Source organism: Erinaceus europaeus, chromosome 15 (genome assembly GCF_950295315.1).
Source record: "Erinaceus europaeus chromosome 15, mEriEur2.1, whole genome shotgun sequence".
Taxonomy (NCBI): domain Eukaryota; kingdom Metazoa; phylum Chordata; class Mammalia; order Eulipotyphla; family Erinaceidae; genus Erinaceus; species Erinaceus europaeus.
Window position 1 is genome coordinate 17,597,854 of NC_080176.1, and position 15,339 is coordinate 17,613,192.

General features: G+C 51.0%; 1 protein-coding gene across 1 annotated transcript in view; it reads right to left on the minus strand.

Moving 5' to 3' along the window:
* SNX29 (sorting nexin 29) overlaps positions 1 to 15,339 on the minus strand; it is a 248,126-nt gene that overhangs the window by 55,364 nt on the left and 177,423 nt on the right. Inside the window, exons 17-18 of the mRNA XM_007534624.3 lie at positions 7,487 to 7,542; positions 4,572 to 4,653 (exon numbers count right to left, since the gene is read on the minus strand). Coding sequence (XP_007534686.2) covers positions 4,572 to 4,653; positions 7,487 to 7,542 — 138 coding nt within the window. The remainder of the gene's footprint in view (positions 1 to 4,571; positions 4,654 to 7,486; positions 7,543 to 15,339) is intronic.

Genomic DNA, 15,339 nt, shown 5'->3' on the forward strand with positions numbered 1-15,339 from the left:
AAGGAACCTTCACTGCTCATGCACTTACTTTTTCCATTGTGGTGCCAGGGATGGAGCCCAGGGACTCAGGCTCTACCACTGAGCCACCCTCCCAGCTCACTTTTGTCTGTTGATCTGCCTGGCTTTGACCAGACCACTGCTCAGCTCTAGCTCTTGGTGCAGGACTGTGTGCTTCTGCTGCACAAGCTTCCTGCCTCAGTTTTATTGTTTTGAGAGTGTGTGTGTGTGTGTGTGTGTGTGTGTGTGTGTGTGTGAGAGAGAGAGAGAGAGAGAGAGAGAGAGAGAGAGAAAGAGAGAAAAAGAAAGAGAGAGAGATGTCAAAGCACTGCTCTACAATCCATGCCACACGCCACATAAACACTCTGAGCACACCAGCATGGCAGAGAGGTTCAGCCACGTGGGAAAGCTCCGTCCTGCAGGTTTATACGCTGGTCATGTCTGTAGACTGAGCTCACACAGCTGTGTGCACCACACCCTGGGCCAAACACCCTTCTCCTTCGTGGGGTGGGGGGACAGCAGATGGGACCACCCTATGTCACAGTTACTCAAGGGCCTCTCTCTGCCCCACTAGCCCACCAGGCTGGCAAGGGCTGGTCCACACCAAGTTTCAAGCTTTGCCCTGCAGTGCTCTGTGCATGCCCAGGATTCTGGGGTAGGCGGGGGTGGGGGGGTGGGGGATACTGAGACTGAGGACTGAAAGAGAAGAGTCCTGTGTGTCCAGAAAGCCAAGCACAGTGACCAAGGATGATGGTGACAGTGACGGGCACAAGCAGGGAAGGGACTTCCTCTCTGCCTGGTTCAGCCAGAAGCTGGGAGTGGGTGGGATGGAAGGTTCTGCAAGGAGCAGAGTATCAGAACACAGATGGGACTTTGCCAGCACAGAAGCCACTACCAGCCGAATGGCACTCAAGAGATCAGACAGCAGGAGGTGACCTCAGGCCACTGCCACCTGGCCTGCCCTGAGGGGGACCAGAGCTCCTCCCTTCCTGCAAAGCTGGGTCCGAGACTCCAGACTCTGACTTTGCTCCATAAAGGCAATGCTGCAGGGAGAAGAAAGTTCCAGGGCCCGAGGAGAAAGTCAGCTTAGGAGAGAGGATGAGAGGCGAGAGCCAGGAGGCCACAGTCTCAGCCCCCAGGACACCTGCCGCCCTCTGCCCACGCAGACCCTTGATGTTTTATCAACAGGAGAGAACATGGTTCCCCCCACCCATAGATATAAATACCCTCCGCTAAAACAAACCTTGACAATAACTGCCCACACTGACTTACTTCCTGTCGGGGGGTTAGGAGAGCCCACCCCGAAAAGGTTGCTGGGGCCTTCTGGGGATGCCCCCATTGCTCTGAGCCAAGACAACGCCCTGGAATCTCTAGAAGGACTTGACTGTAGTGAAGCTGCCTTATTTACGAGGAAGACCCGAGTACTTCTGCCATGAGTGGAATGTTTTATCCACTAGCCAGGGCTCCAGAGGGCTGAACTCCTTTTAACCAACTCACCAGACCTAATCAAAGTGGTCTTATAATGAAACTGTGTGTCACTAAGGAGAGAAGAAAGCTAGAACCCTGAGCCCTAACAGAAGGCATATGTGGGCATATGCCTCACCTACTTCCTCCATCACTTCCCTCAGTCACTCCAAAGCTAACCTTGTCAGACAAAGTAAGAACCACAAAAGCTGACTAAGGGCAAGAGACCAGCACACATTAATGATGGCTCCTCTAGTCACTACATCGCCTGGCGCCCTGAGATTCCCACACAGACATGATGGGCCTAGACCTCGAATAGATCCCTCTCTCTACTGTCACTGGGCATCTCCATCAGGAACAACATAATGGACCCCTTTGTGGGCCACCATGGGACCTTACTCTCAATGTGGATCAACAATGGTAGAGAATGTTGCATCCTCTGAAGGGGGTTGGATAACATACTCTATCTACCACCCAAAGAGGATGGGTCCTGAAATTGGGGCAACTCGGAATATTCCTACTGATGAGCACAGAATGCAAGTTCGGACCTACAGGGATGTAGAGGTTACATAGGTTCCTATGCCGAATATGAACCCCAGATCAAATTGATGAGGTTTATAATCAACAATGTTTATACACTTTTCCCATTTGTGGGAACTACTCTCTTCCCTGATCCAGCTTTCTAGTCCTTTTTCCAGCCATGACATCATCTCCCCAGACAATAACTTGGGTCCACTTGCTTATCAGATGTCAGGCTCAGGTAAAAACTAGGAAAGTCATGGGCCCCTTGGAATATACCTAAAATAGACCTACCAGCTTTTTCCAAAACAGAGACCCCCAAATCTTCATTGCAATGTCCCAGCCTTTAGGTTCATGATTATTCAACAATCTGTTCTGCTTTATATCTTAACTCTTTTTCAGCCACCAGGTTCCAGATGCTACCATGATGCTAACCTAACTTCTCTGGACAGACAACCCACCAATGTGTCCTGGAGCCCCACTTCCCCAGAGCCCCACCCACACTAAGGAAAGAGAGAGGCAGGCTGGGAGTATGGATCGACCTTTCAATGCCCATGTTCAGCGGGGAAGCAATTACAGAAGCCAAACCTTCCACCTTTTGTAACCCACAATGACCTTGGGTCCATACTCCCAGAGGGATAAAGAATAGGAAAGCTACCAAGGGAGGGAATAGAATATGGAGTTCTGGTGGTGGGAATTGTGTGGGATTGTACCCCTCTTATCCTATGGTCTTGCATAAATAAAAAAGGATATACTGACAGCCTTCTGGGCAACAGCAGCTCTGCTGGGCTCATCTCACTGCAGAACCGACTGGCAGGAGCAGAATCCTGCCCAGTTGTGGGGTGCAGGGGGGGAAGAATCCAAGGTTAAAGGTCACAGAAAACCTCTTGAGGGAGGTCACCTCCTAATTCTGCTCTGAAATCAAGTTGTCACCTCCCTGTTCTCTAGTCAACACCCCGGCTGGCCAGTGACCACTAAGCAGAAGCTGAAGGACATTGACAAAGATTTTTTTTTTTTTTTAGTCAGAGATAAAAGGAGAAAGAAGAGGGTGTTCAGAAATCTGTCATCCTTGACTCTCTTTGGAAACCAGCACCGAGAGGGCACAAACACTCAGATCCCCTCACAATAATTAAAATGTCCCTTTTGCCCAGTTCCATGCACAAATGACAGTGGGTTGGTGGTTCCAGCTTCAGGGCCAGGCTGGGGAGCATCTGTCAGTGAACCATCACACTGGGACCTGCTCCCACAGACACCTCCGAGCAGCCCTGTCTCCAAGGACAGGTCACACAAGGTGGCCGCAGACTGGAGGTGTCTGCAGGGGACCAGTTTTTAAATTTTATTTTATTATCTTTATTTGTTGGATAGAGACAACCAGAAATCAAGAGAGTGGGGGAGACAGAGAGGGAGAGAAACAAGAGAGACACCTGTAGCACTGCTTCACTACTTGTGAAGCTTTCCCCCTGCAGGTGGAGACCAGGATCTCGAACCCAGGTCCTTGTGCATTGTAGTGTGTGCTCAACCAGGTGCATCACCACCTGGCCCCAGACCATGTGTTTCGAATGCTGCAAACAGTCTATCGAGGCCACAACTCTGACCCTTTCCATTCAAGGTTGGAAAGCAAAGGTACAGCCTCTATCTCCAAGCACGCTTTCCACACCTCAGTCTCTGGCTTTCATGAATTAATATCTGAAGAGACTTTTTTCAATGAGTCAACTCCCCACCAAGAAAAACCATGTCCTAAGAATACCAAGATTTTACACAGAGCTCTGGTGGTGTGTGTGGGGGGGGAATGGATGGGAGAGGAATAAAGACAAAAACCTAAGAACAGTTGTGCTAGGAGGAGACACTGGAACCAGAATCAGAGTTGAAGTTAAAAACCCAAATCAGACCAGGAAGCGTGAACTCCGGTGGCTGGGAATCAGGATTCAAGGCAAAAAGAGAGAGGAGGAGGAGGGCAGAGGTGCACCTGGTTGAGAGCACATGTTACAAGGTGCAAGGTCCTGGGTACAGGTTACCAATTCCCACGTACAGGGGGAAGGTTTCACAAGCGGTGGAGCTGTGCTTCGGATCTCTCTCCCTCACTCTCTCTCCTTTCTCTCTTGATTTCTCTCTGCTTCTAACCAACAAATAATAAATAAAAGAAAAAGAGAATGGGGGTGGGGAAAAAACCAACCAGAAGTGGCAAAGTAGGCAGGCCTGAAAGAGGCATTAGAAACTCAAGGAAGACCTGGATACCCGAGGTCCCAGCCTCAAAGAAGGCGGGCGGGCGGGCCAGACTCAGTCCCCAGCGAGGGGTGGCCCTGCCCAGGATGGAGGAGAGACATCTGCACCGTGTTCCCTGGCTGCTTTGGTTTCATTTGTGAAGACACCTCTGCAGCCACTGGCCTGCTGTTGAGACGCCACAAGGAGAGCCGTGTCCACCCACCCAGACGGGCTCAGCAGGAGACAGAGGCTCTGACCACTGCCCAGGCCGGCCCCACCTGGGACCTGTGGGTTACAGAGCTTGTTGGCGACGTGGCCCCCGCCCCCCCCACACCAGTCAGGGTGCCACCTTCACGGCAGCATGGCCCCTGCGGGAGGCAGTCGCTTACCTGGTACACGTGGAAGGCGTTGGCTGCTTTGCCCCGGAGGAACACGGACGGGATCCACACATTGATCAGCGCCCGGTTGGATCTGTCCAGAGGGAAGATTGAAATCAGTCACTGAGACTCACCTGGACAGAGAAGTCAGAAGCGGGGAGCCAGTGCCTCCCCTCCACAGTGACAGACGACAGCAAAGTCAGGGCCAGATTCCATACGTGACTCGGTGTCCCGAGGCTAAGCTTGTTCTCATCATCAGCTATCACTTATTTATGTATTATTTACTTTAATGGGAGGACTCCACACAAATGTGGTACCACTGCTCCCAGGCCACTTTTTGTATTTTAGACAAAGAGGGAGGGAGGCAGAGATACTGCAGTGTAATTCTGCCATCTGTGGAGCTTCTCCCAGTGCCATGGGACTTCCATGTGGTGCTGGGGCTCAAACCTGGGACTTTACACATGGCAACGCACCTACCTACCGCCGGTCTGAATCTGGGGAACTCAGATTCAAGATCATAAATCTAGGAGAGCCACTGTGCCCACCTCAGACCCTGAGCCCACTTTAAAGAACAGACTTGAGGCCGGTAGTGGTGCACCTGGTAAAGCGCACATGTTACCACACCCAAGGACTTGAGTTCAAGCCCCCAGCCCCCACCTGCAGGGGGGAATCTCCACAAGTGGTGAAGCAGTGCTGTAGGCATCTCTGTATCTCTCCCTATCTCCCCCCTCCTCTCAAATTTCTATCTTTACCATATATATGGACAGTCCATGAATGACCACAGGAGAATACCCTCCCAAGGCCAGGCAAGGGGTGAGGTGCGGGACACATGAAAAGATCATTTTGGGGTACCAGGAAGCCAGGCAGAGGGAATCCCTCTCTCCACCTCCCCACAGACACCCTGCAGGGAGTTTCTGATGACACAAGATGCAGAGTCAGATGTGAAGCCTGAGTCCCTCCAGCGCCTGGCAATGTGCACTTGCCCACATGCGCTTGGTGTCTCCTCAGGGATCACCGAGGGGTTTGCGAGGGTTATTCTGGCTGTGCGGCAGTTCACTTTCTGTGACGACTTTATTAAAAAGAACTGAAATAACCCTGAGCCACTGGGCGGACATCTCTCTCTCCCACCACCACTTGTCCACTGGGCCAGCTTCAAGGTATGCAGAGCTGCTCAAGCTGACTGTCACTGAAACTTCCAGAAGGATCCCAATGGCAACCAATGCAGAGCTGTAGGCGTCTGGGCGGGCCGGTGCGGTCCAGCCTTTCAGCAGGGGAAGTTCCCGGGCTGCACGTTTTGCTCTATGTCTCTCCAGAGACTCCTTGATGAGCCTTTGCCAGCCTCCAGTGCTTGGAACACAATTGTGACACTTGGAAATTATTTATCTATTTATTTTCCAAGAGCACTACTCAGCTCTGATTTATGGTGGTGCTGGGGACTGAGCCTGGGACCCTAGAGCCTCAGGCATGAGAGTCTTTTCTGCATAACTGGTAGCTGTATCTTTGGCAGGAATATGATTTGAGATGGGGTGACAGAAGACTCCAGGACTTGATCTTCTCACGATCTCTAGGGTAAAGAGGAAGTTTTCTTTCACATAGAAATGACACCTGGTTAAGTGCACACATTACCATGCACAAGGACCTGGGTTCAAGCCCCTGGTCCTCACTTGCAGGGGGAAAGCTTCACAAGCGATGAAGTGGGTCTGCAGGTATCTCTCTGTCTCCCACCCTCCCCATCTTTCTCTTCCCTTTGAATTTCTCTCTGTCCTATCACATAAAATAAAAATCGATAAAATATATATTTTAATATTTATTTACTCCCTTTTGTTGCCCTGTTGTTCTTTACTGTTGTAGTTATTGTTGTTGTTGTTGTTGGATAGGACAGAGAGAAATGGAGAGAGGAGGGGAAACAGAGAGGGGAAGAGAAAGACAGACACCTGCAGACCTGCTTCATCGCTTGTAAAGCGACTCCCCTGCAGGTGGGAAGCCAGGGGCTCGAACCGGGACCCTTACAATACTTTTTAAAAGAGAGAGAGAGAGAGAGAGAGAGAGAGAGGACTCTCTCAGGAAGCAGTGCCTGTCCTATGTGTAGGGTTGAGGTGCTGAGCTCCTCTGTGGGAGGGAAATCAGGCCTGTTGATTCTTCCCCCAGGGCTCCAAGGGCAAGTCGAGACTCTGAGCCTTGTGAACCTTACTGACCAGTGTATCAAGTGACATTTCTCCCGCAAAGGTCACCCACACGTGGTCCTAGTGCCTCCAGGGTTCTTCCTTCACTTCTGTCAAGGGTGTGTATGTGGGGAGGGAAGAGGTTGCAGAAGTGTTACAGATACTCTGGTTCTCACCAGCGTTCCTGGATTGGTGGAAGCTGGACAATCTCCCTGGGAGCTGTGAGGTCACCCCCTATTGAGCTAGGCATTTCTCCCTTCCAGAACATTCACCACACAATGCTGCAATATACTGTTTACAGGGCTTGTGCCTGAAAGGGGTCTTTATTGAGGCTCAGCTATGTTCTTGAACCCAGGTACTGGAGGGCCACGAAGCTCTTGAGATGAGGAAGGGGGTGAGGCTGGTGGCAGGGAGGGGTATGGGGCTGGGTGAGCAGGCAGCCTGGTGTGAAGGAGGTGCCACCCGGCTCTGGCTGGGGCCATGTGGGAACTTGAGGCTTTTTCTTTTTAAGAATAGTGAGAGCTGTGAGATTTAATGTGCTATCTTCCAACTCTTAAATGTCAGCCAAAAAATAAATTGTCTTTCAGTCCCTGAGAGAGAGGAGGAGGAGGAGTTAACACATCTGAAGGCTGGGCTTGGGCCACCCAGAGCAGCTCCCCCTGCAGACCCCACTCCCCTAGGTCCCCGGGTCCTCGGGACACAAGCCAAGTGATAGCAGAGTTCTGTTTCTAAAGGATTCCTTGTGAGCAGGTACCATGGACTTACATTTCAAAATCCGACAAGCTCTGGTCTTCTGATGTTTGGCTCAAATCTCCAGGCACCTGAGTGGGGGAAGGAGAAAGGGAGGGGGGGAAGAGGGAGAGAGAGGGGGGGAGAGGGAGAGAGAAAGGTAGAGAGAGAGGGGGAGAGGGAGAGAGAAAGAGAGGTAGAGAGAGCGAGGGGGAGGGGGAGAAGGAGAAAGAAAGGTAGAGAGAGAGGTAGAGGGGGGAGAAGGAGAGAGAAGGAGAGGGAAGAGAGGAAAAGAGGGAGAGAGGGGGAAAGAGAGAGGGATAAAGGGAGAAAGAGAAGGCATCCTGGTTACTGCGGTTTGCATGAACATAGAAGTGGATGGGAGGCAAAGAGGCTTATACCTGCTAGTTTTCTGTATGAAGACTTAAAAAGATTTTTTTTAATTTAACTTGGTAAGTCAAATAGAAACTGAGAAAGAGAGAGGAGGGGGATAGTGAGGGAGAAAGGCATCTGCAGCCTTGCTTCACCAGTCATGAAGTTTCCCTCCTATGGGTGAGGACCGGGGCCTTAAACCCAGGCCCTTGCGCATTGTAATGTGAGTGTTCAACCAGGTTCACCACGGCCTGGCCCCTCTGTACAAATTTTTTTAAATGTATTCAGCTGTCAGAAAATTCTTGATGTATTTGTCTATGTTTTTCTGTGCAAAAAGGGTGTCAGGACAAGTGAATGGCTTTAAAAATTTTTTTTAAAAAAAAGCTTTTAAATATGTTTTTGAAGCAGGAGATGACTGCTCATGTGTTGTTAGGAAAAGACTCTCCAGGCCATCGTGAGGTGACAGAAGATTGGCAGAGGGGCAGACATGCTCCCTTGGGCATGCAGACGGGGTTAGGAATAGGATTTGTTTGCTTTTATATCGAGACGTTCTGGTGGGGGATTAGACACTGATGGCAGGGTGTGTCTGGGCTGCTGTGCACAGTGCTGGGCTGACGTCATTCACCCAATGCCTTTCAGCACAGTTCGCATTTTGAAATAATACAGTTGAACCCCCCACCCCCATCCCGATCCACAGGTCCTGCTTTCTGGAGGACATTCCTAGGGCGACATTTGTCATTTATGCCTTTGACACAGTGTGACGTTGACATAAAAGAGAAACGGATGAGGAAACGGGGTCCTAATTACAGACAGTATTAAGCACCGTGTGAGGGCGCCTCCTCAAAGGACCTTCTGTGGAGTATTTTCAGACCACAGTTGACCAGCACTGAAGTGGCAGCAAAAGCAAAACTGGGGGGCTGGGAGGAGGTTGGAATGGGTGATCCCACCAGAAGCCTGCTTGGTCACAGTTTTCACGGACCAGGGACAAGACAACAGCTCCCAGCCTCTGTTTCACAAAAAGCTGTTGTGAGCCGAGAGAGCCCAGCGTGAAGCCTGAGTAGAATTTAGAAAGTCTACGAGCCTGTGAGGTTGGGGTGAAACAGATCCAGAAGCCGGCAATGGGGGAGCGGAGGGACAGACCCCAGAGAGAGGATTCGAGGGGACTTGGGGCTCAGAGCTGAACTCTTCTGTCCTTGCCATGGTAACAGTGGATTGGGCTGTCAGGAAAGTCATAACGCTTTTTTTTTTTTTTTTTTTTTTTTGCATAAAAAAGTGCAGAAAAACACGGCATGACTTTTCCAATAGCCCTGTGCAAAGGCTGCAGTGCGTGCGATGTTCTTGTGTGACGTGGACCCCAGACCTTTCCCTGAAGTGCATCTGACTGGGGTGCCATCAGACTGGGGGCTCTCAGGTGTTTGGGGGAGTGGGGGGCACAGGCAGGCTCTGAAGCCTCCATATTTCCCTAATGCCCCCCCCACCAGAACCTAGCTCAGGACTCCAGCACCTTCTCAGCTGGGGCTGTAAGCACCTCTTGGCCTTAACTCTTCTCTGAGCGACTCTCCACCCACCCCCTGCCCCACAGAACCCACGGGTGGGGAAGGTTCTCTTGCCACAGAGTGAAAGGCAAGTCAGTGGTGGAAGGAGGCAGGGACCACGAGGGGTCGTTGAACCCACCACCTCTTTCTAATGCCAGACTCAAAGGCAAAGTGGTGTGGAAAGCCAGGCATCACTGCACAAGGACTGGCACAGAGCTGCTTGGGAAGAGGATGGATTCCTCCGAGAGCTTTTTTCTCCTGACTGACAAGTGTCCCCTCAGCACTGCCGGCTTCCAGGAGCTTCTTGGAGAGAGGATCTAAGTAGCTTTGAGTCGCTAAATCCCTCTGACTTAGGAGCTTTTCTTCTAATTATGTGGTATTATTGGTACCAGTCAGGCAGGCAGCGTCTACGTGAGTCCAGGGGCACTAGGGCAGCTGGGCAGAGAAAGTTAGAACTTTCTAGCCCCTCTGTAATGCAGCCTGATGGCTGACGGCTCAGAATCTGCCTTTGTCATGCTGGGGACCACGTGTAAGCGCAGCCCCCACAGACTGGAGGGAAGCTTTGGTGCTGTCATGTCTTTCTCTCCCTTTCCCTCTGTCTCTGTCCATCTCTGTCTCAAGAAGTCAGTCCAAAGGGCAGGGTGGGAAAGCCCCCAGTTGAGCACACATGTTACAATGCATAAGGACTTGGGTTCAAGTCTCCAGTCCTCACCTGCAGGGAGGAAGCTTCACAAATGGAAAGCAGGGCTACAAGTCCCTATCTATCTATCTATCTCTATCTCTCCCTCCCTTCTCTGTTTCCCTCTGTCTCTATCCAATAAATAATAAATAAAATTATTTCTTAAAAGATCTACTGATTTTTTTTAAAAAGTCAGTTCAGAGTGGTGAAGCCCCAGGAACAAACACCAAATTCTGTCTTTTCACATCATCCATCCTGACTGTGACCTTGCAGTATATAAGAAACATTTCTCAGCACTCTCTAGCCTTTGTCCACAGCTCCGGGCTCCCTCCTGTCCAGTCACAGTGGCTGTCTTCCTTGCTCCCACTGAGCTCCAGTTCTGTGTGCATATGTGCCTGTATGCTGAGCCAAAGGGGCCAGGTCCTGGGGGTTGACGGGAACTAGGGGTGGGAGCTCCAACCTCAGCCTTTCCCAATGGTGGGAGAAGTCCCTTGGCCTCAGCAAATCTTGGTTTCTCCCCTTCCTGGCTTCCTAGCCCAATTGGGTATGGTGTGTATATATGTGTGTGGGGGGGGACACAAGTGACATCTGAGCCTGAGGTGACAGGCGGCTACTCCCTCCTCGTCCTGGAAGATATGGGGTCTCACCCCAGAACGAGCAGGCTCTCTGCACCCACACCTCAATGGTTCCATGCTTCACCACTCAGGCCCTCGGTACTGGAGCCCCTCTGTGAGCTGGAGGAGGGCTGGTCCCTCAGCAGCCTGGCAGGCTCCTGGTGGCACCGAGGGGCCCCCTGTGACTGGGTCAGCGAGTGGTTTCTCCCCATTGGGGCGCCAATCCATTTCAGAGCTTCTCTGTGGCACATCTGAACTCATCCTTCTTGTGGAAGAGGAATCAGGCCAGCAGCCAGGGGACTAGGGGCAGAGAACCGCATTCCCTCTGACAGGCCTCTCAGACCCAGGGCTCAGAGGCCAGAAGGCAGGTAGTCCAGGGTGGCGTGTCCCGGTGTCAGAAGTGACACCCATAATCTATCTGCCTCTCCCGTCTTCACTTCACACAGCCTTCCCCTCAGCAATGAGCTCTCACTCTGCATGGCCAGAGATGGTGGCTGTTACTCATTCTGACAAAACCCCTGGCTTCCTCCTGCTTTTTCAGTTAGGAGCAGAATGTGACATGGCATGACCTGGCTTCAAACTTGTGTGACCGAGTCAGAGGGTGACATGGCCAGACCTGTCGCTTTGATCTGAAAGCAGAGGAGGACTGGCCGGATCCCAAGTGAGCAGGCAGCAGCTTGGACCTCGGTCAGGGTTCTAGAGTCTTCTCCCGGTTGACATAAACAACCAGAGGGAGGCCCCCGAGCCACTATGTGGAGCACAGGGTGTATGTATGTAAATCTACTGAGGTCAGAGTCCTGGGGGTGATGTGCACACCCCCAAGTAAATCAAGTTGGGGTGGGGCGGAGGGGGGGGCTCTATCTCATTCAGTGACTGATCCATGAGGTGAGCATGGCGAGGAGAGTAGACATGAGCTGCGTCCCGCACGGTTCATGCCCCGGCATTGAATATGCCCTGGTGTGTGTTCTCTCTCTCTTATAAATAAGCACATTTTTTCTTTGTTATTTTTTGATAGAGAGAAATTGAAAGGGAAAAGGTGGTGAAAGAGAGAGACCTGTTAACACTGCTTCACAGCTTGTGAAGCTTCCCCTGTAAGTGGGGAGTGGGGCTTGAACCTTGGGTACGGCGATGTGTGTGTTTCCCCCTTTATATTTGCTTCTAAGGAAATCAGATTTCAATGGAAATGTATTTTTTTGCGGTGCTACATCCTAAGTCCTGGCTATCCAGACTGTGTACACCCAAGCCCCAGTCTGTGGCGCTCAGGGCTCCTTGGTGGAACCCAGCCACCCATGTGGTGAGAAAGCCAGGCACAGGGCACACGAGGGGCACCTGCAGGAAGAAAGGGCCATGGGGCAGGGCAGTGGCACATCTGGTAGAGTGCACGTGTTACAATGTACAAGGAATGAGGTTCAATTCCCGGGTCCCTACCTGCAGGGTGGAATCTCACAATGGGTAAAGCAGTGCTGCAGATCTCTCTCTCTCTCTCTCTCTCTCTCTCTCTCTCCTTCCCCTCTCAATTTCTGTTTCTAGTCAACAAGCAAATCAAATATATATATAAAGAAAGAGCTGGGAGTCAGGCGGTAGCGCAGCGGGTTAAGCGCAGGTGGCGCCAAACGCAAGGACGGGCGAAAGGATCCCGGTTTGAGCCCGGGCTCCCCACCTGCAGGGGAGTCGCTTCACAGGCGGTGAAGCAGGTCTGCAGGTGTCTGTCTTTCTCTCCCCCTCTCTGTCTTCCCCTCCTCTCTCCATTTCTCTCTGTCCTATCCAACAACAATGACATCGATAATAACTACAACAATAAAACAACAAGGGCAACAAAAGGGAATAAATAAATAAATATAAAAAAAAAAAAAAAAAAGGAAGAGCCTTGGTCAGGAGTCCTCTCTGAGAGCTGGGAACAACTTCTTTAAGGTCAAGGGTGTGTGGTCACTCAGGGTGTCCATCCACCACCAGAGAGACAGGGAGAGCCTGCAGAGGGTCCTTCTGCTCTCAGGCTCTGAGAGGTCACTCGATGTGGCCCCAGCCAGCAGCTTCCCAGAGGATTCTGTGTCAGAAGTGCACACTTGTGCTCTGAGCCACTCTGCGAGATGTATTTTTAGTAGCCTCTCTCAAATGGTGCTTTTAAAAATAATCTCCTTCAAGATGGTAGACAATTAAAGCCTGGGTGTCCAAGTGCAGAATTAAAAAGTCTCTTCAAATTTAGAAAGCAGGGCTCACAGCCGCCCTGGGACCGCAAACTGATCAGGTCTTGATAACCAGATATTCTGCCGGGGCTACTCAGCTTAAAAAAAAAAAAATCACCTTTCTTAATAAGCTTCCCAGTTTTAAGTATCACCAGCCTCCAAATGAGCTCCCTTACTTGGATGGCTGTCGAGACGCCCAGAAAGTCCAGGGAACTATTTCATTTCAAAGCAAACTTGATCACAAAACTTGGAGAAAGTCTTTTGGGTTCCCTCCCCTACCCCATCATCTGCCTCATTACTGAATTTTATTTTAATTTTTTATTATCTTTATTTATTGGATACACGTAGCCTGAACTTGAGAAGGAAGGGTGGTGGGTGGGGGAGACAGAGAGACACTTGCAGCCCTGCTTCACCACTTGTGAAGCTTCCCTCCTGCAGGCGGGGACTGGGGGCTCAAACCTGGGTCCTTACACACTGTAACATGTGCGCTCAACCAGGTGTGCCACCACCCGGCTCCTGTTATTATTATTTTTATATGGTACCAGGAAAAAAAAAACCATGGGCCTCATGCTTGCATGATACTGTTTTGTAGCTTCCCTGGCCCAATTTTCTAGTCTTTGTTTATTTAGACAGTGATAAGGTCAGGGAGAGACAGGTGGCTAGAGAAAGAGAGACAACACAATAATCCTTGACCTCCATGCGGCTTCCCCAGGAACTGCCTGGGGAGTAGGCTGGTGTTCTTCTGTGCTGCCTGGGCTTGAACCCAGGGCTTTATACACAGTCAGGTGCATGATCTACTGGATAGGCTATCTCCTGGGCCCAGCCCTAAATTTATTTATTTATATATATATTTTAAAGATTCGTGTGTTTATAAGAGAAAGAGAGAGGAGCCGGAGTGTCACCAGGGATGAACTCAGGACCAAGTGCCTGAGAGTCCAACACTTTATATGCTGGGCCACTCTTGGGCTGCACCCCTCCATTTGAAACCACTTGTGCCTCTCTGCCCTGGGGGCTCATCCCCCCACCAATGGAGAGAGGAGCACTGTGGACACAGCAGGCAGCTCACGGCCAGGCTCATGCTGAGTCCCTGCTCCATGGTGAGGCCAGGCAGGCACCTTCTGACCATATGTTAGGGAGCCAGGTATGGTGCACCCAGCTGAGCACGCAAATTACCATGCTCAAGGACCTAGGTTCAAGCCCCCGGCTCCCCACTTGCGGGGGGGGGGGAGGAGTTTGCCGAGTAGTAAAACAGTGCTGCTGCAGGTATCGCTTTCTCTAAATCTTTCCCTCTCTCCCCCTCCCTCATCAGTTTCTTTATTTCTCTATCAAATAAAATAGAATAAAATAAAAGGAAAAGAATAACCACTAAGAAGGGTGGTTTTGTAGTGCAGGTAACAAGCACAAAAGAGATAACCCTGACGACAATTCAAAAAAGAAATGTGATGCTGTAGATCCCATGTGACCGCAGAGGGAGCAGGTGGGCAGCCAGATGAACTCCAGGTGAACTTCCCTCCTGCCGGCCCCTAAGAAGGTCTCGGTCTCTGACTTTTAGAAACAGATTCTGGGGGTCGAGCGGTAGCGCAGCAGGTTAAGCGCATGTGGTGCAAAGTGCAAGGACCGAATTAAGGGTCCCGGTTCGAGCAGCCAGCCCCACACCTGCAGGGGGGTCGCTCCACAGGCATCTGTCTTTCTCTTCCCCTCTGTCTTCCCCTCCTCTCTCCATTTCTCTCTGTCCTATCCAACAACGAATGACATCATCAACAACAACAATAACCACAAGGCTACAACAACAAGGGCAACAAAAGGGGGAAAAAATGGCCTCCAGGAGCAGAGGATTCATGGTGCAGGCACTGAGCCCCAGCAACAACCCTGGAGGCAAAAAAAAAAAAAAAAAAGAAAGAAAGAAATAGATTCTGAAATGTATGTCCAGAAATGAAGTTAACAGTCCGTATCTGACTCAAAATGATCCAGATTGTGGGGGGGGGGGGGGGGGGTCTGGGTGACTTCGAGCCAGATGGCTCACGGTGGCACTTGGCCAAGGATGACTGAGTGTGCCATACCCCTCTGCCACTCTGTGGGCATCTAACCTCTGACATGGTAGAAAGTTGCAAGATGAAGACACAACTGCCGGCAATGTAAAAATGATGATGATGATGAAAGATGTGCAGGGTATCACGGTTTGTTACACGAGAATCCTAGAGGAGCCCGCAGGCCTAGGAGAGCAGATGCCTGGAGTCACAGCACCGAACCATGTACAGTCAAGGCAATGAATGAACTAGACCAGGAGCACTTTGTCACTTTGGCTTTCTGTTTGTTTTTTAAAGAGTCTGGGTCTCAGATGTGTGTGATTTCACCATTCGAGGCCACTTTTTCATTGAAATGGACACAGAGAGAAAGGGGGGAGGAGAGGGAGAAGGGGAGAAATAGCACAGACCAGAGCTTCCCCCAGCAGCACCGTGGCCTGTCACATTTGCTGCTGGGACTTGAACCTGGGTCTCCCTGGCAC